Source organism: Mobula hypostoma, chromosome 2 (genome assembly GCF_963921235.1).
Source record: "Mobula hypostoma chromosome 2, sMobHyp1.1, whole genome shotgun sequence".
NCBI lineage: Eukaryota > Metazoa > Chordata > Chondrichthyes > Myliobatiformes > Myliobatidae > Mobula > Mobula hypostoma.
The window spans coordinates 226,681,868-226,705,382 of record NC_086098.1 but is presented as its reverse complement, the minus strand read 5'-3'; the positions used below and the strand labels follow the sequence as shown (position 1 = coordinate 226,705,382).

General features: G+C 40.8%; 1 protein-coding gene across 2 annotated transcripts in view; it reads right to left on the bottom strand.

Moving 5' to 3' along the window:
• The window catches only part of ppp4r1l (protein phosphatase 4, regulatory subunit 1-like), a 90,092-nt gene that overhangs the window by 39,265 nt on the left and 27,312 nt on the right, over positions 1 to 23,515 (bottom strand). Inside the window, exons 6-11 of one of the 2 annotated variants that reach the window (XM_063041581.1) lie at positions 20,233 to 20,379; positions 10,534 to 10,641; positions 10,069 to 10,134; positions 9,423 to 9,581; positions 8,719 to 8,852; positions 841 to 1,415 (exon numbers count right to left, since the gene is read on the bottom strand). In XM_063041581.1, coding sequence (XP_062897651.1) covers positions 841 to 1,415; positions 8,719 to 8,852; positions 9,423 to 9,581; positions 10,069 to 10,134; positions 10,534 to 10,641; positions 20,233 to 20,379 — 1,189 coding nt within the window. The remainder of the gene's footprint in view (positions 1 to 840; positions 1,416 to 8,718; positions 8,853 to 9,422; positions 9,582 to 10,068; positions 10,135 to 10,533; positions 10,642 to 20,232; positions 20,380 to 23,515) is intronic. The other variant, XM_063041582.1, reaches the window with a different exon arrangement.

Genomic DNA, 23,515 nt, shown 5'->3' with positions numbered 1-23,515 from the left:
TGACAGAGAGCCCAATGATAGAAGTAAATTGGTGACCAATGACTTCTACAATGTTTCTCTCCATTCCTCAGACAGATTAGGAAATGTCAATATTCCAAAAAAAAAACACAGAAGTAAGGTAATGCTGGAATTGAATTACTAGTATAATGTGATAACATGGTATTTGTGTTTCTAGACTAATAATACCCTTGAAACTAGGATATAGAGAGAGACACTGTAGTTAGGGAATCCAATTATTTAATTAATTCTGGAATTGATGGTGACAACAAAGCTTTTAGACTGTTGTCAATTCCATCAGTTTTTTTTTAAAGAAAACTTGACATCCTTAACTAATCTAACCTAAACAAAATTCCAGAGACAAAGGAAAGTTGTTAACTTTCACCCTCCTGAATATCTGTTGATTTGAAAACCACTCTACACTTTTCATACTAATCATATTTTAAAATGGATATGTAGTGTAGGATGATGTAGGAAATGCAAACTGCCAATTTGTGCACACAAAGATCCCACAAACAGCAAAGTAACTATGAAAAAACATGCTGAAACAAGTGAATATTAGCCAGGGCATCTTGAAGAGCCTGTTTTTCATTGAAATAGTGCCATGCAATCCTCTATGCCCAGGAGAAGTAAGATCTTCATTTATATCTGATCTGCAAAGTGGTATCCCGAACAATGTACACCATTGTAGCAAGCCTCTGTAGAAGGGCACAACCCACAAACTTCATACTTGATAGTAAGAGAGCCAGCACTGAGCTACAGCCTGCATTAGTGAACACTGTTGACCTGATCTCTAACAAATTATCATGAATAAACCTATGGATGTAGTGTGAGAAAGGATACCTTGTACATCAGGGTCATCCAGGTGTGCTTGCAAGCTCTCCAGCACTTTCTCCAGTTCACTGCTCGTCGTGGAAACTTCAGATAGTGTCCCTGAAATAGAGCCGACATTCTGATCTCGCTGTTCCTCTTTTACTACTGATTGCAGCATCTCCAAGTCAAAACTGATGTCAGGTAAAGGCGATCTCCAATAAACAAATGAATTAAACATGTCTACAGAGTGCTCCACATTTACTAGTGGGGATGTGGTGCAAATCCTCCCAGTTTCTTTAGCAATTGCTACTTCTAAATGTTCACTTGTAGTGAGACATTTGCTTTTATCAGCAGCATCGTCCGTTGCTACCTGATCATCTGATACAGAAGCAAGAACAGTGCTATTTGAAGGATCAGATCGTGGTATCTCCATTTGACAATCATTACTGCCCAAATCAGAGTTCAAATGAACATTCCCTTGGGGCTCAGATGTCTCTTCTTGCTGAAGCAGGCTTTCCATGCTGCTCAGTTCATCTTTCCTTAATGAAGTGGCTTCCTGCAAAGTGCCTTGGTCCTGAATTTCAGATGCATCTCTGGAGGAAGCACTGAAATGAAAGGACACATTGTATACACAACAAATAAAAGCACTTTAAACAAAAAAGCATATTAATACAAAAAAGCCTCTGTTTCGTACCTACAAAATTATGCAATTACTAATTTCTACAACGCCCCTTCCCAAAGTAAGCTTTCATACTACACAGAGAAGAAAACAAACTTCGTATAATTAGCACTAGATTTCTTGTCTTCAGTCATGAATACAGAAATATTTGCTGACACAAATGGATCACATTTCACATACTGCCTCTGGATACAGCTGCTTCTATGCATAAATAAGATATAAAGCTAAGATAAAGGAGATAAAAGACCTCCTACAATCAAGTCAAAAGCAGTCAAAATCTCTGTTGATGAGATATTTTAATAGAAAAATCTGTAGTGAAAAAGTATCAGAGATACATACATTGATTTTATTTATATATTTAAATATATATAAACTAGATGTCTACAAAGAAAGAGTCTTTAAATAGGAGCATCAGAACCCTATATTTTCCAGAAGGCATCAAGTTACCAGTTGCTTCTCCTTCCTCCTCCCAGCCCCTATCATCTTGTACTTAACTCATTTATTTTCAAATACTAGCATGGGAGCTTCACTTTGGAGTAGACAGACAGATCTGAGTGCAAGCGGGAGCCACGGAAAAGAGCTAGGCTCATTGTGTATGAATTTCACTTGGGTCAATGAAAACTGTGGTTTAAGTGGAGTGACTACTGTTGGAGTGGGACAGTGTTAAAGTGGGAAACTGGAGCTTTAGCTCAACAGGCTATGGCAAGAAGAGGAGGGAGGCAAGGTCCTGGAGGACATAATGGATCTGCCATTGTGTGAGCAGGCCAGTGTAGAAGTCCATGGTTTTGGCTCCAAAGTCTTTGGAAAGTAAACACAGGTGAGTAGCAGGTAAGAACACAAGGTACTTCTTTATAGTCGTTAACTAAAAGGATACCAAATTACAACTAATTAAATAAAGTGAGGATGCATGTAGTGTTGTGTTGTAGCTGCATTATGTAGGAGATGGGGGACCCCATTGTGGTTCCTGGTGACCACATCTGCAGCAAGTGTTGGTTGCTCAAAGAAGTCAAGGTCAAAGCTAATGACTTTCAATCTGAGCTTCAAACCTTCCAATGCATTAGGGAGAGTGACAGTTATGTGGACACTATTTCAGGAGGGAGTCACACCCAATAAATTGCCTGCTTCAAACTCGGTCTGTGTCCAAAGACAAGAGGGCGTGACTTGTGAAGGAGACCGGTAGGGGGATCCAAGAAGCATTGCTGGAGAAACCTTCACCCTTGAACTTCCCCAACAGGTTGAAATTGTTACTCCCTGTGCGAGGGTGTGAGGGTGATAGGAAGGATATGCAACTGAACAGTGGCACTGTGGTTCAGGGAACTATTAAAAAAGGGAGAGAGAAGAGAAACGTAGCTGTAATTGGGGACAGTATAGTCAGGGGAATAGATGCAATACTCTGTCATGAGGATTTAGAGTCTAGAACGTCTCACCTGACCTCACAGGAATTTGGAGTTGGAATGGAAGGCTCCAGTTGTTGTGGTCCATGTGGGTACCAACAATGTAAAAAGAACATGAAACTAAGTTCTGCTGAGGTAATTTGATCAGCCAAGGACGAATTTAAAACACTGAACCAAAAAGGTAACTATCTCTGGATTGTTATCTGTGCCATATGCAAATTAGCACAGTTAATAAAATCAGAGAGCCAAATGCCTGGCTCAAAGATTGGTATGGAAGTGGGTTTGAATTTATGGGACATTAGCAGCAGTACTGAGGAAGCAGATTTAGATTTAAGGAACACACATAAAAGTTGCTGGTGAACGCAGCAGGCCAGGCAGCATCCCTAGGAAGAGGTGCAGTCGACGTTTCAGGCCGAGACCCTTCGTCAGGACTAACTGAAGGAAGAGTGAGTAAGGGATTTGAAAGTTGGAGGGGGAGGGGGAGATCCAAAATGATAGAAGACAGGAGGGGGAGGGATGGAGCCAAGAGCTGGACAGGTGATAGGCAAAAGGGATACGAGAGGATCATGGGACAGGAGGTCTGGGAAGAAAGACGGGGGGGGGGGACCCAGAGGATGGGCAAGGGGTATATTCAGAGGGACAGAGGGAGAAAAAGGAGAGTGAGAGAAAGAATGTGTGTATACAGTAACAGATGGGGTACGAGGGGGAGGTAGGGCATTAGACTTCCGCTAATGCCCCACCTCCCCCTCGTACCCCATCTGTTACTTACTTTTATACACACATTCTTTCTCTCACTCTCCTTTTTCTCCCTCTGTCCCTCTGAATATACCCCTTGCCCATCCTCTGGGTCCCCCCCCCTTGTCTTTCTTCCTGGACCTCCCGTCCCATGATCCTCTCGTATCCCTTTTGCCTATCACTTGTCCAGCTCTTGGCTCCATCCCTCCCCCTCCTGTCTTCTTCTATCATTTTGGATCTCCCCCTCCTCCTCCAACTTTCAAATCCCTTACTCACTCTTCCTTCAGTTAGTCCTGACGAAGGGTCTCAGCCTGAAACGTCGACTGTACCGCTTCCTAGAGATGCTGCCTGGCCTGCTGTGTTCACCAGCAACTTTTATGTGTGTTGCTTGAATTTCCAGCATCTGCAGAATTCCTGTTGTTTAGATTTAAGGAAGGTAGTTAAGAAACTGTAAGGGTAAAAAGACCTTGATGGAGTTATATTCAGCCCCCTGAACAGTAGAAGGGATGTGAGGTACAAATTACAATGGATGATAGAGAAGGCATGTGAAAAGAGCAATATTACAATGGTTATGGGAGATTTCAATATGCAGCCACATTTAGAAAATCAGATTGGTGCTGGATCCCAAGGGAAGGAATTTGTATCGGATTGGGTGTTGTGTAATTAGCTATATTTGATTAGGGAGCTTAAGGTAAAGGAACTCTTAGAAGTCAGAGATCATAATACGATAGAATTCAACCTGCAGTTTGAAAGGGAGAATCGGTATTACAAAGGAGTAATGGGAACTATAGAGACATGAGAGAAGAGCTGACCAAAGCTGATTGAAAAAGGAAACCAGCAGGGATAATACTAGAGCAGCAATAGTGGGAGTTTCTGGGAGTAATTCCAAAGACATATGATCAGTTCATCCCAAAGAAGAAGCATTCTAAAGGGAGGATAAGGCAACCATGGCAAAGCCACCATAAAAGCAGAAGACAGAGCATGCAATATATCCAAAAAATTAGTGGGAAGCTAGAGAATTGGTAAGCTTTTCAGAACCAAAAGAAGGCAACTAAAAAAAGAAAAGCAATGAGGAGAGAAAAAAATAAAATATAAAAGTAAGGTAAGCTAGCCAATAATATAAAAGAGGATACCAAAGGTTTTTTCAGATATATAAAGAATAAAAGAGAGGCAAGCATGGACATCAGACTACTGGAGAGGAAGTGATGGTGGACAAACTTAATAAGTAGTTTGTGTCAGTCTTCACTGTGGAAGACATCAGCAGCATGCCAGAAATTCAAGAATCGGGGACAGAAGTGAGTGCAGTTCCTACTACTAGGGAGAAAGTGCTTGGGAAGCCAAAAGGTCTGAAAATAGGTAAGTCACACAGACCGGATCGAACACACTCCAGGATTCTGAAAGAGGTAGTTGAAGAGATTGTGAAGACATTTCAATAATCACTGGATTCTGGAATAACTCCAGAGGACTGGAAGATTGCAAATATTGCTCCACTCTTTAAGAAGGGAGGGAGGCAAAAGACTCGAAATTATAGGTGGGAGGCAAAAAACTCGAAATTAAAGGCTGGTTAGCCTGAGTTCAGTGGTTGACAAGATGTTAAGGGTCCATTATTAATGATGAGATTTCAGGTAGTTGGAGGCACAAGATAAATCAAAAGTCAACTTGGTTTCCTTGAGGTGAAACCTTGCCTGACAAATCTGTTTGAATTCTTTGAAGAACTAACAACAAAGGAAAATCAGTGGATGGTGTTTACTTGGATTTTCAGAAGGCCTTTGACAAGGTGCCCTGCGTGAGGCTGCTTAACAAGTTAACAGTCCATGGTATTAAAGGAAAAAAAGATAGGCTGACTGGCTGCTTTATAAGACTTTGATCATACCACATTTAGAGTACTGTGAGCAGTTTTGAGGCTCCTATCTAAGAAAGATTGTGCTTGTATTGAAGAGGGTCTAGAAGAAGCTCATGAGAATGATCCTGGGAATAAAAGTGTTAACATTTAAGGACTGCTTGATGGCTCTAGGCCTATACTCACTGGAGTTTAGAAGAATGAGGGGGGGATCTTACTGAAACCTACCAAATATTGACAGGCCTAGACACGGTGGATGTGCAGAGAATATTTCTAATAGTGGGAGAATCTAGGACCAGAGAGTAGAGCCTCAGAATACTAGGATGTCCATTTCGAATGGAGATGAGGAGGAATTTCTTTAGCCATAAGGTAGTGAATCTGTGGAATGCATTGCCACCGACAGCTGTGGAGGCCAAAATCATTAGGTATATTTAAAACGGAGGTTGATTGGTTTTTAATTAGTAAGGGCATCAAAGGTTATGGGGAGAAGGCAGGAGAATGGGGTTAAGATGGAAAATAAATAAATAAAATAAATGGCCTAATTCCTATGTCTTATAAGAAAACAATTTGAAAATGCTGATAAAGATGTGCTATTACATATACACAACCAACTGCTGAAGCAGCACCAGCTGGTCAAGTAAAATAGTACTTGGGCACCATCATTAAAAAATGCAATTATAAAACTAATAAATATGAAGGATAGACATCAAATGACTCAAAAATTCATTATGTAACCCTCTTCTATAAAAGTTTATAAAATCCTGTCCACCAAAAGCAAGTATAGGATCAAAAGGGAGAAGCTAGAATTTTATTTTTAGCTTTTATATAGTACACAAATGTTTTGTATTTAAGCTGCAATTACGAAGTTTACATATTCTCTAGACAAATGCAGGCATTAATTCTCATAAAGAATGTTACCCAAAATGTTTATTTAGCATACTGTATGGCAAATTACATTCTAGATATTTCAAATACTTAGAAAAAACATAGAAAGCTGGAGTTGGAAGTCTTAACAGATGTTTTTCCAATTTCCTGTGCAACTCTGTATATGTACAGTTTTTCCTACAGATAGTGAACATCACATCATTTGCAGTGATGCTACAGAAAGCGATGATTCAGAAGCACAAGGGACTCTGCAGATGCTGGAAATCTTGAGGTACACACACAAAATGCTGAAGGAACTCAACATTTATGGAAAGGAATAAACGTTAACTGTTTATTCCCTTCTACAGATGCTGCCTGACTTGCTGAGTTCCTCCAGCATTTTGTGTGTATTGCGCAACGGATGATTCAGTGTTTTTAAAATTAAGAAACACAATAAAATTTCATGACAGTACCATACCATAAAGAGGTGAGAAGATAAATCAGGAAGTAGCAGGTAGGAATAAAGCACCAGAGTTTGTTAAAGAACAGAAAAGCATGGATAAGAGCTCCAGAATTTTGAGCTGTGCTGAAAACAAGTTAAAACAGATGCTGCAAGATTTCAATAGTGCTCTCATATGTATAGTTAGACAGAGACAGAGGAAAAACTTGCAATTATTAGATAAAATCAAATTATAACAATGATATATTTTCATCACACATAAGAATAACAAGCTTAAGAAAAATGGACAATTTTATAAACGGTTCAGAAAAGGAAATAATGTACACATATTGATTAATTTTAATAGCACCTTCTAAAAGATAGGAAATAGATTCTCACTTGTGCCTAATTGATATATAACATTATTTACAACTATTTATCTGAAATGTGGAGCACACTTTCTGCCATTTTTCAAAAACTGTTCCTCCTCCTAGGTTAGCTCCATTACCATCCTCATCTTTCCCCAGTCACCACTTGCCCATTACTTCACCCAAGTAGCACTGATTCTTCAATCACGGGTTCAGCCACTTAGCAGAGGCTGATTTTCCACTGAAGATTCGTGTCCTTTTCCTATAAAAGGATTGTCATTTCTGGTTTGTTCCTTTGCCAGGCTCTTGTCCAGTTACATCTGAGCAGCTACTTTCTGTTCTACCTGCTAGAGTATTCATTCTAGTTTGCTTTGAGAAGGAATATACCAGATTAGCTGGGTTAGACCAAAAGAAGCTTCCTATTTTACTGCAGCTAGACAGTTTCTTTATATCTGCAACAGAGCAGAGCAGATGCTAAACAAAGCACTTGTCGGCCACACAAGATGTTCAAAACCCTCAAAAGATTCCAGGAGATGGTCTCAAGACTGAAATTATATGGAAAAATACAATTTGATGCAGGCATTTTGATTATGATTGAAAATATAATTTGATCTCAGATGAAACAAAGTTACTCTGAAATGGGATTTTACATATTGTAGAAGGAGAGCAGTCAATAAGCAGTATTTTCTTGTATTACACACAACTTAATAAAAAGTTTTTTCAATATAAGCTGTATAAATAGAAGACCCAAGAAAGCAGTGTGGAATATTCAGTTTGTTTAACAAAGATGCTGGAGACAAAGGTATAACACAATTAGGGAACCAGTCTGATGTAACATAAACTGGTAGAAATGATTATCACTCTACCGGTGCCTGCGTGATAACAATGTTCAGACACTATGTTTTGAGGGAGGAAGCAGCAGCAATTTCATTAGGGGAGGGCAAATCAGAGAGGCTGCTAAAGAAAAACATTCAAGGAGCCATTTTCAACCACATTAGTGCAAATGGCTGACATGCACCTCAGAGACATTTTGCGGGGGGTGGGGTGGGTGTGTGTGTGTGTGTGTGTGTGTGTGTGTCTGTGTGTGTCTGTGTGTGTGTGTATGTACATACCTGTGTGCACGCACGCACACACACACACACCAGAGCGGGGAAAAAATGAGAAATCAGTGGGTCAATATAAAATTTCTTCTAAAAGTCAAAATAATTCTCTTTCAAATATTTTCAGCTCAATAAAGGAAAGGTGATTGAGTAACACACACAAAATGCTGGAGGAACTCAGCAATTCGGGTAGAATCTATGGAGGGAAGTAAATAGTCAATGTTTCAGGCTGAGACCCTTCATTAGGACTTTTAAAAATATGGTAATTGGGCAGTGTTAGCTGGAGAGTGAGTATATTATATAAAAGTGTAATTTTATTTAGCAGAGACAAATAAAAAATTGAAATATTTTAGTGAACTTGGTTTGTCCTTCATTCATGAGTGTCCAATGGTTAATCAGAGTACAGCTTTCTGGGTAAGCAGCAAGCAAGCATGAGCAATCTACCCACCTAAAGCCACAGTTTAAGTACTGTCTGATCTGCATGCATACCTGACATCTGCAACGCTATTGTCCAGCTGTCTAATGCTCAGTGTACCATCCTCCTTGATATACAGGCCAGCACTAGATGGATTGGCAAAAGTGGAGATAAATGGACCTAGAGACTGGAACGCAGCTTGGCGGACCTGGCAGGGTCAACAAAGTTTCAGTAAACGGGTATCATTTTGTTAGTGCACTCTTCAGATTTAGAAGATGAAGTTTACAATTACATGCGTAAGTGCGCGTCGTGTTACGCGAATCACGGAATCATAAAACAGCTAAATCAGTTTGGCTGCAGGACTGAAATGGGTCAAGTAAAATTTCTTTGCAGACTCATTTAATCAGACTGCGATCAACACCGCAGTATCCATTTGAACTCTGCAAAGGTTACCGCAGATTTAGTGGAGGAAAAACACATACAGGATAAGTATCTACTCCCAAATTTTTACAGTTAAAAGTATGTGGACTTAACCCAATTAGTAGCATTATAACTGGTTGTACAAAATCCCAAAGTTGGCCCATTGATCTCCTTCACAGTGGGTGCATGACATGGCGATAGCAGGTTATGCAGGTTATAATGCAATCATGCAGTCACATTACATTAGAGCACAAAGGCTAACTAAAGCTTGAAAAGCTGCTTCAGACTACCTGGAAATCTCTTCTCTAGTAATGCTCTCTAAAACCAGATATTGTCATTTAATCACTGTGATCCTTACCCATCTGGAAGGGTCACTGATGAGATTAATGAAGAGTGGGGAGAGTTTAGCCCTGCGCACCTCAGGTGAAACAGAACAGGACACTGCCATGAAGCACTCTGCACATGCTTTCCGAATGCCCCAGACATTGTCCGAGCACAGCTGGAAGAACCTGGGGATCTAAAATCAAGTACAATTTTGTGTGAGACATTTAAAGTTTAGGGAAAAAAAGGCAATTACCCAGTATTAAGTTAGTGGGACATTTTGTGGATGAACAGGAGTAAAGACAGACAGGTGTGTCAAACCAGTGAACAATCAGGAAATTCTAAACAAAATATATCTAAATGCTGAAATATTCCTTGTCAACAAACAATTGTTTTCCCAAGTCTAAGTGGCCTTAAAAGCCAATAGACCACAAACTTACAAGGTCAGTTAACATTTTAAATTGCTTCAAATTCAATAATGTATTTTGAAATCCAACTACTGTATGTATTGCAAGATCCCATTATTCTAGCTGTAGTAGTGTTAGATATGAAGACTGGCACCATCTACTTCTTCACTGATAGACAAACTCACAATTTTTTTTACCTGCAGGGAAGGTGGATACTAATGAATTACTTGCACTTACTAGTGAAAATGAGAGGAATGGAAGTAGTGATCTACATACCATGTACTTTTCAGTTGCTTCCTGGCCAACTGCATTACAAATATCTCCAAAATTAGTTGCACATACCTTAAAGAAATAGAAAGAGATTTTATTGCCACACAAAAGCTCAAGCATCCTCTCCAATTGGACAGGCTGGATTGAATATTTCTTAAACAGATTCAAAACAACAATCAGCTACACAATTTGCCTTTGTAATTTCATAAATGATCACCAGAGGGCTTGAAGTATTGTAAGGTGATAGAAGTGCAAAGGATGAAAATCTGGAGTCTCAGCTAAACCTTCTCCAAATCCTACTAAATTATCTTTTCTTCCTTTAAATGCTGACAAATTCATCAACTATTCTTCAAGTTTATTTTAAAAACAGGATTTTTTGACAAGTTTCCATTAATACTTGATCACAAGTTGATAGACAAGATGCTGTCAAACCAACTAGGATGGAAAAGGGAAAGTTAAAATTCTGTTTACCTTACGAACATGGAACAGCTTGCCATCAGTGCAAAGTTCACAAAACCGAAATAGTAGCAGACGCTCAGTTATTTCACTGGTCAGTATGGAGGCCATTTTACAAATGATCTGAGGAAAAAGAATTGGTTGTCAGATCAGGCTGTGAACTAACCTGCAGGAAACATTGTGGATGTAGAAACTGAATAAATCAGTTGCATAGTAGTTCTGGAATGCATTGCCTGAGAGAGTGGTTGAAGTAAGGTTACCAACAGCATTTATGTGGTCTCTGGATGAGTATTTGAGTCACTTACACATAGGACAATATGAGTGAAGTGCTGGGAGATGGGATTGGTGCAGAATGGTCCCCAATGGTCAGCATGGACATGGTGAGCCGAATTCTGTGTTTCCATGCTGTACATAGTATCTCTCTGACTCTGAATCTTAATCATCCAATTTCTGCTAAAAATCCAATTATTAATTCAAAAAAGCCCAATAATTTACAATTGAATTCAAATACCTCAGTTTTAGTTACTTGACTAGAACCAGCGAGCAAGTTTTGTCCAGTAGTGCGTGTTTTTGAACACTTAAGTCTGGTTTGTTCCCAAAAATGAAGGTATTTTTATTCCTCCCTGAGAACTGAAATAAAGGGATAGATAGGGGTAAATGCATGTGACCTTTTGGTGTCGCAGCAACAACCTGGCACTCAACATCAGTAAGACGAAAGAGCTGATTGTGAACTTCACGAAGGGTAAGATGAAGGAACACATACCAATCCTCACAGAGGGATCAGAAGTGGAGAGGAGTGAGCAGTTTCAAGTTCCTGGGTGTCAAGATCTCTGAGGACCTAACCTGGTCCCAACATATCGATGCAGTTAAAAAGAAGGCAAGACAGTGACTATACTTAGGAGTTTCAAGAGATTTGGTATGTTAACAAATACACTCAAAAACTTCCATAGATGTACCGTGGACAGGATTCTGACAGGCTGCATCACTGTCTGGTATGGGGGTCGGCGGGGGGGGGAGGTGGTGGGAGACTGAAAGAAACTGCAGAGGGTTGTAAATTTAGTCGGCTCCATCTTGGGTACTAGCCTACAAAGGACCCAGGACATCTTCAAAGAGCGATGTTTCAGAAAGGAAGCGTCCATTAAGAACCTCCAGCACTCATGGCATGCCCTGTTCTCACTGTTACCATCAGGTAGGAGGTACAGAAGCCTGAAGGCACACACCCAGTGATTCCGGAACAGCTTCTTCCCCTCTGCCATCTGATTCCTTGGACACTACCTCACTTTTTTAATATATATTATTTCTGCTTTTTGCACGATTTTTTATCTATTCAATATACTTATACGGCAACTGAATTATTTATTTATTTATTTATTATTATTTTGTTTTGTTTTTTTCTTCTATATTATGTATTGCATTGAACTGCTACTGCTAAGTTCACAAATTTCGTGACACATGCTGGTGATAATAAACCTGATTCTGATTTACCTCAGGTTGGATGAGACTAGAACTAGAGGTCATAGGTTAGGGTGAAGGGTGAAATATCTAAAGGGAGTCTGAGGAGAAACTTCTTCACTCAGAGTGATGCAAATGTGGAAAGAGCTGCCAGTGGAAGTAGAAGATGCGGGTTCATTTGTAACATTTAAAAGAAATTTAAATAGGTATATGGATAGGAGGGCTATGATCCACGTCCAGGTAGTTAGGGCTAGGCCGAAGATAAGGTCAGTATGGACTAACTGGGCCATGTGGCCCATTTCTGTGCTGTAGCATGTTGTTGTATGAAAATTCTTGGGCAATAAAGATGAAATATGAAAGTAAGATAGCTAATAATATAAAAAAGGATACCAAATTTTTCTCAACTACATAAGGAGTAAAGAAGAAGCAAGAATGGGGATCAGACTATGGAAATTGAACTGGAGAAGTAGTAATGGACAACAAAGAAATGGCAGACAAACTGAATAAATATTCCGCATCAGTTATCACTGCAGAGAACACATGCATCGTGCCAGAAATTCAAGAGAATTGGTGGTGGGGGGGGTGGTGTTGGCAAAAGTGTGTGTGGTTGCTATTACTAAGGAGAAGGTGCTTGGGGAAACTGAAAGGTCTGAAGGTGGATAAGTCATTTGGACCAGGTGGACTACAGCCCAGTGTGCTCAAAGAGGTAACTGAAGAGCATGTGAAGAGAATTAGCGATCTTTCAAGAGTTACTAGATTCTGGAATGGTTCCGGAGGTCTGGAAAATTATTATTGTCATTCCACTCTTTCAGAACGAAGGGAGACAAAAGAAAGAATACTATGGGTCAGTTAGCCTCGACTTCAGTGGTTGGGAAGATGCTGGTGTCCATTACTAAGAATGAGGTTGCAGGGTACATGGAGGCACATCAGAATCAGGTTTATTATCACTGGCAAGTGACGTGAAATTTGTTAACTTAGCAGCAGCAATTCAATGCAATATATAATCTAGCAGAGAGAGAAAATAACTAAATAAAATAAAATAAATAACCAAGTAAATCAATTACATATATTGAATAGATTTTTTTTAAATGTGCAAAAACAGGAACACTATATTTAAAAAAAAAGTGAGGTGGTGTCCAAAGCTTCTTTGTCCATTTAGGAATCAGCTGGCAGAGGGGAAGAAGCTGTTCCTGAATTGCTGAGTGTGTGCCTTCAGGCTTCTGTTTCTCCTACTTGATGGTAACAGTGAGAAAAGGGCATGTCCTGGATGCTGAAGGTCCTTAATAATGGAAGCTATCTTTCGGAGACACCACTCCCTAAAGATGTCCTGGGTAAAGTCGGCATGATTTCCTTAAGGAGAATTCATGCCAGACAAATCTGTCGGATTTCTTTGAGGAAATAACAAGCAGGCTAGACATAGGCGAGTCAGTGGATGTTGTGTACTTGGGTTTTCAGAAGGCCTTTGACAAGATGTCACACATAAGTCTGCTAAAAAAAAGATTGGAGCCCATGGTATTACAGGAAAAGCACTAGCATGTATGGAAGATTGGCTGACTAGCAGAAGGCAAAAACTGAGAAGAAAGGCAGGCTTTTGTGGTTGGCTGCTGCTGACTAGTGGTGTTTCACAGTGTCGGTGTTGGGTCGGGCACTTTCACATGATCTGTTAATAATATAGATGACAGATTTGATCGCTTTGTGGCCAAGTTAATAGTTGATACAAAACCTGGGTTGAGGAAGCAAGATTTGCTGCAGAAGGACTTGAACAGGATGGGACAATGGACAAAAGCTGTGGCAGAAGGAATACAATGTAGGGAAGTACAGAAGGAATAAAGATGTACATTGTTGCAGGTTTCCCTAAAAGTAAACTTGCAAGCTGAGTCCACAATAAGAAAGCTAAATGGAATGTTTGCATTGATTGCAAGAGGACTAAATATTAAAGATAAAAGATTATAAACACAAGAGATTCTGCAGATGCTGGAAATCCAGAGCAACACACATAAAATGCTGGAGGAACTCAGCAGGTCAGGCAGTATCTATGGAAATTAATAAACAGTTAACGTTCCAGGCCAAAACCTTTCTTCAGGATTGGAAAAGGAGGGGGATGATGCCAGAATAAAGAAGTGTGGGGAGGGGAAGCAGCCCAAGCTAGAGGATAATAAGTGAAGCCTGAAGAGTGGGAAAGGTAAAGAGACAGAGAAGAAGGAATCTGATAGGAGAGGAGAATGGACCGTGGGAAAAGGGGAAGGAGGGGTTACAAAGGGGAAGTGATAGGCACATGAGAAGAAAAGAGAAGGGGAAGGGAAATTTTTACCAGAAGGAGAAATCAATGTTCATGCCATCAAGTTGGAGGCTACCCAGATGGAATAAGAGGTGTTACTTCTCCACCCTGAGAATGGCCTCATCATGGCAAAAGAGACAACTAACATGTCGGACTGGGAATGGGGATAGGAATTAAAATGGTTGGCCACCGGGAAGTTCTGGTCTTGGCAGACGGAGTGGAAGTGCTCGACAAAGTGGTCCCTCAATTTGCGCTGAGTTTCACCAAGGTAGAGGAGGCTGCGTCAGGTGCACCAAATACAGTAGATGACCCTAACAGATTCACAGTTGAAGTGGGGCCCTGAATGGAGGTAAGGGAGGAAGTAATTAGTCAGGTGTACAATTATGGTCACTTGCAGTGATTCATGCCTGATGGAAGATTAGTGGGGGGAGCGCATGGAAAGCAATCCCTGTGGAGAGCAGGGTGAGAGAGATAAAGATGTATTTGGCGGTAGGATCCCATTGAAGATGGCAGAAGTTGTGGAGAATGATGTGTTGAATGCAGGGGGTCATGGGGTGGTAGGTGAGGAAAAGAGGAGTTAAGGTGGCAGGAAGATGGGGTGAGCGCCTATTTGTCAAATGGAGGAGATACAGGTGAGGGAAGCATAAATGATGGAAGACGGGAAACCCCGTTCTTTGAAGAAATAAAAGCCTCATTCTACAGACAGATGAAGCAGAGATGAACGAACATTTTTACAGGAGTAAGGGTGGGAGAGGTGGGAATCTTCTCTACATTATTGAAACCCTACGTAAATTGGAGGACTGCTTTGTTGAGCACTCCCGTTCCATCTGCCAAGAATGGAATTTCCCGGTATCCAACCATTTAAATTCATACCCCCATTCCCATTCTGACACGTCGGTCTATGGCATCCTGTTTTGCCATGATGAGGCCACTCTCAAGGTGGAGGAGCAACAGCTCATACTCTGTCTGGGTAACCTCCAACCTGGATAGCATGAACATCAGTTTCTTCTTCTGGTAAAAATTTCCCTCCCCTTTACCCTTCTTCTATTCCCCCCTGGCCTCTTATCTCTTCTCCTCACCAGTCTATCACCTCCCCCTGGTGCCCTCCTTCTTCCCTTTCTCCCATAGCTCACTCTCCTCTCCTCAGATTCCTTCTTCTCTAGCCCTTTACTCTACCCGGCCACCTGGCTTCACCTAACATCTCTAACTACTTCCGCACCGCACCCCCCCCCCCCAAACTTCTTATTCTGGCATCTTCCCCCTTTCTTTTCAGTCCTGAAGAAGGGTCTCGGCAAAAGAAGCCGAAGGATAAAGATTAGCCGTATTTGTCACATGCACATCGAAACGTCAAACATACACTGAAAAGCGTCACTTGCATCAATCGAATCAATGAGGATTGTGCCAGGCAGCCTGCAAGTGTCACCACACTTCCAACAATAATACAGCATGCCGCAAATTGTGAACACTAACCATATGTCTTTGGAATATGAAAGAAAATGGGAACACCCGAAGGAAACTGACATGGTGAAGGCCAAAATATACAAACTGCTTTCCGGCAGTCACAGGATAAAATATAACAGCAAGGATGCCATGCTGAGGCTTTATATGGCAACCCACATTTGGAATATTGTGAGCAGTTTTAGGTCTCATATCTAAGGAAGATGTGCAGGCATTGGAGAGGCTCCAAATGAGGCTCAGGAGAATAATCCCAAGGATGAAAGTGTTAACATACTGTATGAGGAGAGTTTGGTAGCTCTTTATTTGCTAGAGTTTAGAAGACTGAGGAAGGATCTCATTGAAACTTACCAAACACAAAAAGGTCTGGATAGAGTGATTTGGTGAGCATGTTTCCAGTAGTGGGAAAGCCTAGGACCAGAGGGCACAGCCTCAGGATAAAAATACATTCCTTTGGAACACAGATCAAGAGGAATTTATTTAGCCAGAAAGTGGTAAATCTGTGGAATTCATTGCCACAGATGGTTGTGGAGGCCAATTCATAGGGTATATTTAAAGCAGAAGTTGATGGGCCCTTGATTACTAAGGGTCTCAAAGGTTACAGTGAGAAAGCAGGAAAATGGGGTCTAGAGGGAAAAATAAATCAGTCATGGTCAAATGGCAAAGCAGACTTGATGGGCTAAATGGCCTAATTGTGCAACAGTGTCTTGTTGGCCAGAAAGAACTAGAATCTACAGTGCCTATAAAAAGTGTTCACTGCACACCCCCCCTGGAAATTTTCATGTTTTATTGTTTTCCAACATTGAAGGAGTGGATTTAATTAGGCTTTTTTGACACTGATCAACAGAGAAGACTCTTTTACGTCAAAGTGAAAAGAGATCTCCACAAAGTGATCTAAATTAATTACAAGTATAAAAATACAAAATAACTGATTGCAAAGGTGTTCATCCCCTTTAATATAACACACCAAACCATCACTGATTCAGCCAATTGGTTTTAGAAGTCACATAATTATTTACATGGAGATCACTAGTGTGTAGTCAAGATGTTTCAATTGATTTCATTAAAAATACACCTGTATCTGGAAGGTCCAACTGCTGGTGAGTCAGTATCCCGGCAAAAACTAGACCATGAAGACAAGAGAATACTCCAAGCCACTCCGCGAAAAGGTTATGACAAGCACAAGTCAGGAGATGGATTGAAGAAAATTTCCAAGACACTGCGTATTCCTTGGAATACAGTTAAGTCAAATCATCAAGAAATGGAAAGAATATGGCACAGCTATAAATGTGCCAAGAGCAGGCCGTCTTCAAAAACTGAGTGACTGTGCAAAAAGGGGACTAGTGAGGGAGACCACCAAGAGATGGGCGCTTGACCAGTCACAACTTTACAGGAAAGTGGCAAAGAGAAAGCCACTGTTGAAAAAACTCACATGAAATCTCATCTGCAGTTTATCAGAAGGCATGTAGGAGACTCTGAAGTCAGCTGGAAGAAGGTTCTAGGTCCGTTGAAAATAAAATTGAACCTTTTGGCCATCAGACTGAATGCTATGCACATCAGCAAAACCATACCACCCCTACCGTAAAGCATGCTGTGGGGATGCTTCACTGCGGCAGGCCCTGGAAGGCTTGTGAAGGTAGGGGGTAAAATGAATGCAGCAGAATACAGGGAAATCCTGGAGGAAAACCTGACGCAGTCTGCAAGAGAACTGCAACTTGGGAGAAGATCTGTTTTTCAGCAAGACAATGATCCCAAGCATAAAGCCAAAGCTAGAAAGGAATGGCTTAAAAACAACAACATTAGTGTCCTGGAGTGACCAAGTCAGAGTGCAAAGTTCAATCCAATTGAAATTTGTGGCTTGACTTGAAAAGGGTTGTTTACTCATGATCCCCATGCAATCTGACAAAGCTTGAACAGTTTTGTAAAGAAGAATGGGGGAAAACTGCAGTGTCCAAATGTGTAATCCTGATAGAGACGTAACCACACAGTGAATACTTAGACCATAAGACAGAGGAGCAGAATTAGGCCATTCAGCCCACTGAGTCTGCTCAGCTATTCCATCATAGCTGATGCCGGATCCCACTCAATCCCATACACCTGCCTTCTCGCCGTAACACTTGATGCCCTGATCGATCAGGCAACTATCAACTTCCGCCTTAAATATGCCCACAGACTTGGCCTCCACCACAGTCTGTGGCAGAGCATTCCACAGATTCACCACTCTCTGGCTAAAAACAAAATTCCTCCTTACCTCTGTTCTAAAAGGTCACCCCTCAATTTTGAGGCTGTGCCTCTAGTTCTGGATGCTCCAACCATAGGAAACATCCTGTCCACACCCACCCTATCTAGTCCTTTCAACATTCGGTAGGTTTCAATGAGATTCAACGCCCCCCCAAGATTCTTCTAAAGTGATCAATTATTACTTCTGCAATCAATTATTTTGTGTTTTATATTTGTAATTAATTTAGATCACTTTGTAGAGATCTGTTTTCACTTTGTCACAAAAGAGTCTTTTTATGCTGATCAGTGTCAAAAAAGCCAAATTAAATCCACACTGATTCAATGTTGTAAAACAATAAAACATGAAAATTTCCAAGGGGGTGAAGGTGCTGTACACATCAGTGAACAGGAATGAGGCAGGGACGGTGGAAACAAACAAAACAAAAGTCTTTGTTCTTGTCAGGTGGTCGCAGGAACAGAGGTGGACATTTTGTGAGACTGTCCTTGCCGCCACCGTTTTGTGAACTGTTTGAACAGATTCTTGCTCCGGGATATCTTTATCTGAGCAACTGAACATGGACACAATGAGTTTTTGACTGAGACCATTTTTAGATAAGAAGCTCTTTATTATGTAAATTACTGGCTTGTTTTCTGGTCATCTGGGCACAGTGTTTGGTCTAAATTGGACAGAACAAAAGAAATTACCTAAGGCACAAGGCTGAAGGGAGGGCCAGTACTGCTTGTCGCCTTGGACCACTTCCAATCAGATGCTGACACAGGTCAGTCAAATGACCTTGAGGCGACAAAACTGATGGATCTGATAACAAGACGAATAAGAATGGAGGATTTTTGGATCACAGGCTGCAGAAACTCTGTGGAGACCAACCACCGTAGAAGTGGATGACCTCACATCAGACACAAGGAGATTACATCAGGATCATGGGAAACGCCTGGCCAGCGTAGAGTCCCTTTTCCCAGGTATAACCTTTTGTCTTCTTTGACTGTTCATGGAGGATCAGGGAAATCTAGTGGGTGTGCACACAGGTATTCAGTTGTGGAAATTCATGAGTTTGTGAGCTGAGCCAATAAAGGTATTTATCCATAAATACAGATTTTCTCTGTGCCTAACCAATCACGGCCTAACTTGATGGTTAATCTTTGTAACAGCCTTACGAGGGGTGATTGATAAGTTTGTGTCCTAAGGTAGAAGGAGTCAATCTTAGAAAACGCAGCGCATTTATTTTTCAACATAGTCCCCTCCTAAATTTACACACTTAGTCCAGCGGTCGTGGAGCATACGGATCTTGGACCTCCAGAAAGTGTCCCCAGCACAGATGATTGATAAGTTCGTGGCCTAGGATAGAAAGAGATGAGTTATACAGCTCTCGTTACATGCAGATGCAGTTCAGCTCTTTTGAGTGATTACGCAGAAAGTTTGAAGTTAGTAACATTTTCTTCTATCTTAGGCCACGAACTTATCAATTACCCCTGATGAGTTAACCTCAAACTTTCTGCATAATCACTCAAAGAGTTGAACTGTATATGCATGTGATGAGAGCTCTGTAACTCATCTCTTTCTAGCTTAGGCCACAAACTTATCAATCACCCGTGCTGTGGACACTTTCTGGAGGACCAAGATCCGTATGCTCCATGACAACTGGACTAAGTGTGTAAATGTAGGAGGGGACTATGTTGAAAAATAAATGTGCTAGGTTTTCTAAGATTGACTCCCTCTACCCTAGGCCACAAACTTATCAATCACCCCTCATATGGCCTTAGAAGAGTCTCAACCCAAAATACCATTGTCTGTTTCTCTCCATAGATACTGCCTGGCACAGAGTTCTTCTTGCATTTTGTTTTTTGATCAATTTAAAAATCTTTCCTGGTATAAATCATGTTGAGTCTATAAGAAAGAAGGAGAAACTTTCCTTAAGGGATACTGCCTTAAACTTTGGTCTACACTGGAGAAGTGAGCAAAACCGAATTTTAGTGGCAATGATTCAATTTATTGCAGAGAGAACATGGTTATCAATCAGCAGAGCATGGAACTATAATGTCGAGAGATGTGGAAGGGACATGTACTACAGAGCATTTGAATCACATTAACCCTTAACATCACATTAATAGCGAAAGAACTGTTTGAGAGCGTGTATGATGAAAATGGAAAGAAACTGAAGCAGATGATCAGGCAGTGGAGATAAAAATGACTCAGGATGACTTCATTTCAATGGCAAGTTCATGGTTGATAGTCAGGAGAAACATTTTAGTTTAAATAATGTGAGACTCCAAGAAGTATGCCAATTACTCACTGCTACAGCTTCAATCTTATAATCGTCATCACTTTCAAGAGCCGTGAGATCCAGTAGAACTGGGCAAACTTTTAGCTCTACATCAGCTCGGTCAATCAGCTCCTGTTCCAGTAACACCAACAGGGCAGCCTGACTTGTTTTTCGAACCTAAGAGGAAGATATAGAATTTCAGTTATTCATAAACTAACACTAGAGATGTCTAAGATTACGGACTTCAAGTTTCAGGTTTATATCATACAACAAATGACCTGAGACAGCAAGTAGTGTTCAAGTACTTCGGGTTGATGATGTCCACTGATCTCAGTGATCCAACAGATGACAACAAAGTCCTTTCCAAACCTCACCCACAAACCTTAAACAGAATAAACCAATGAGCAGGGAATAAGGATAAAGGGATGACAGTATCCCAAAGATAGACTGGATCAGTTTTCCAAACCCCAGTTTTAAACTCCAATAAAAATTATATATTTTATATAAATATATATATATATATACAAACACACACACAAAAAAAAATATATATATATAGATAGATAGAGAGAAAGAGAGAGAGAGAGAGAGAGAGAAGATGCTGGAAATCTGAAATAAAAACAGAAGATGCTGGAAATCTGAAATAAAAACAGAAGATGCTGAAAATACTTGTCGGATCAAACAGCATCTATGGAGAGAGAATCCGAGTTAAGCTTTTCTTTTTTGCATTTACTTAACTCTACCCACAAGGATTCTACATTTTCCAATCCGACATCATATCTTTCTAGGGATTTGATTTCATTTTTTTACTTACAGAGCCACCCAACCCCTCTGTCTACCTGCCTGTCTTTTTCATACAATGTGTATCCTTGGATATAAATCTCTCAACTATGATCTTTCGGCTACGACTCAGAGATGCCCACAACACAATTCCTGCCAATCTGTAACACCCCCTCAAGAGCATCTACCTTATTCCGTTTACTATGTGCATTCAAATACAACATCTTCAGTCCTGTATTCATCACCCTTTGTGATATTGGCCCCCATGTTACACTTTAATTCATCCCCTGACTGCAATTTTGCCTTAGCATCTTCTTGACCTTCCTCATAGCCTCACTACACACTGCATCTAGTAGTACACCAACTGCTCCATCCTCAGCAAACGGCAAAATTAGTTTAAACTTTCTCCAAAAGCTTTAGCAAACCTGCCTGTAAGATATTACTGCCCTAGAGGTCCTGCTTTTCAGCTTTTTGTCTATCTCCCTATATTATTTCTTTGGGACCTCTTCCCTTTTCTTAGCTACAATATGTAGTTGGTACCAACATGTACCATGACTTCCGACTGTTCACCATCCCCCTTTAGAATGCGATGGACCCGATCCCAGACATCCCTGATCTGGGAGGCAACATACCATCCAGGTGTCTCTTTCACGCCCACAGAATCTGCTTTCTGCTCCTTTAATTATGAAATCCTCTATCACTACTACATTCTTCTCCTCCCTTCCCTTCTGAGCCACACAGCCACAGCTTCCCCCAGTAGGTTCTGCCCTCACTTAACAGTATCCAAAGTGGTATAATTATTATTGAGGAGGACAGGTACAGGGATACTCTACACTGGCTGCCTATTCACCTTCCCTCTCCTGGCAGTCACCCAGGCATCTGCTTCCTTCAACTTAAGAGCAACTACTTCCCTGAAGCTCCTATCTATCACATCCTCATTTTCCTGCATGAGCAAAAGGTCATCCAGTTGCAGCTCCAGTTCCTTAATACAGTCTCTAAGGAACTGCAGCTCGGTGCACTTGTGCAGATGTAATTATCAGGGGCCCCACACAAAATGCTGGAGGAACTTCGCAGGTCAAGCAGCATCTAAGGAAAAGAGTAAACAGTCAACATTTCAGGCAGAGACCCTTCATTAGGACTGAAGTCAGAGTAATAAGGTGGGGGGACAGGAAGAAGTAGTACAAGTTGTAAGTGATTGGTGAAATCGGGAGGTGGGGAGGGGTGAAATAAAGAGCTGAGAAGTTGATTGGTGCAAGAGATAAAAGGGCTGGTGGAAATATGATAGATGAGGGTAGAAGATAATGGAAGAAAGGGAAGGGAGAAGAGCACCAGAGGGAGGTGATGAGCAGATAAGGAGATAAGGTGAGAGAGGGAAACAAGAATGCGGAAATGGTAAAGGTGGGGGGGGGGGAATTACTGGAAGTTTTAGAAATCTGCGTGTGTTGCTTGGATTTCCAGCACCTGCAGATTTTCCCATAGTTATCGGGGAGTCCAGAGGTCTCCCAAAATTCCCACATCTCACACAAGGAACATATCACTACCTCCAGATCCATTCTCAGCGCATTAGCTTTGTACTAACAGAAAAAATAAAACTTACTAGAAACTTCCTTTCTTACTTAATTAGAATCTCCACCTGCACTTGGCCAACCCTGTTGAGCCAAAGCTGAACCACTCTAACACTGGCCCACTGACAAAATAACTGCTCCAAAGATTTTAATTTAGGCTGTAGAAAATTGGGGCATAGCATGTGTTACTGCAACTACTGGGTAATAATCAGTTAGCCAATTTAGTTATACAGCTGCTTACTGAAGTCTACAGTAGGAAGACAAAAAATTTAAAATTTCAGTTTGAGAACTGAAATTCAAATAGAAACTGATTCAGAAAAAGTTGTCAGATTTGAGTACAGTATTGCACAGAGTTCTGATAAGGTCTGATTGAAATGAGCACATGCTTTAAATAAATCTGGGTCTGTATTCAGTCTTTAAATCAAAACCTGTAATTTAGTCTCCTATAAGCTTGATCTTACACAGCAGCATCATAACTCCTAGCGGTTCAATCCTAAAGGTACGGATTTAATAGCCAATGACTGAATAATGCCCAGGCATTCATTGAATTTGCACTTGCCAACAGACTTTCTATGGACTGCACAAAACATGCACTGGTTAGAAAGAAATTTCGGCCTACAACTCATTAGAACAGATAATGTCATCAGTATGGTAAGCAGAAGCAATTTGATACTTCCTTAACCAGAGTGAAGGAATCTTCACAGACAGACAGACAAGAGAGGAAATTCATTCCCTGTCACACACCAACTCCTGAAACATTTCCATTAAGGTCAACTTTAACAATGTGTACACTCCCACACTGTGTGTGGTAATGAAACTGATTTTCTCCCTCAAAGAGGTAAACTAGGAACAAGCTAGAATAATACATTCAATATGGTACAGAAAGTGTAATAAAAAGGGGGAATGACAACTGTAGATTGACCAGGCGGAAAGCCCCCAAAAACATTAACCCTTTTTTTCTCAGAACA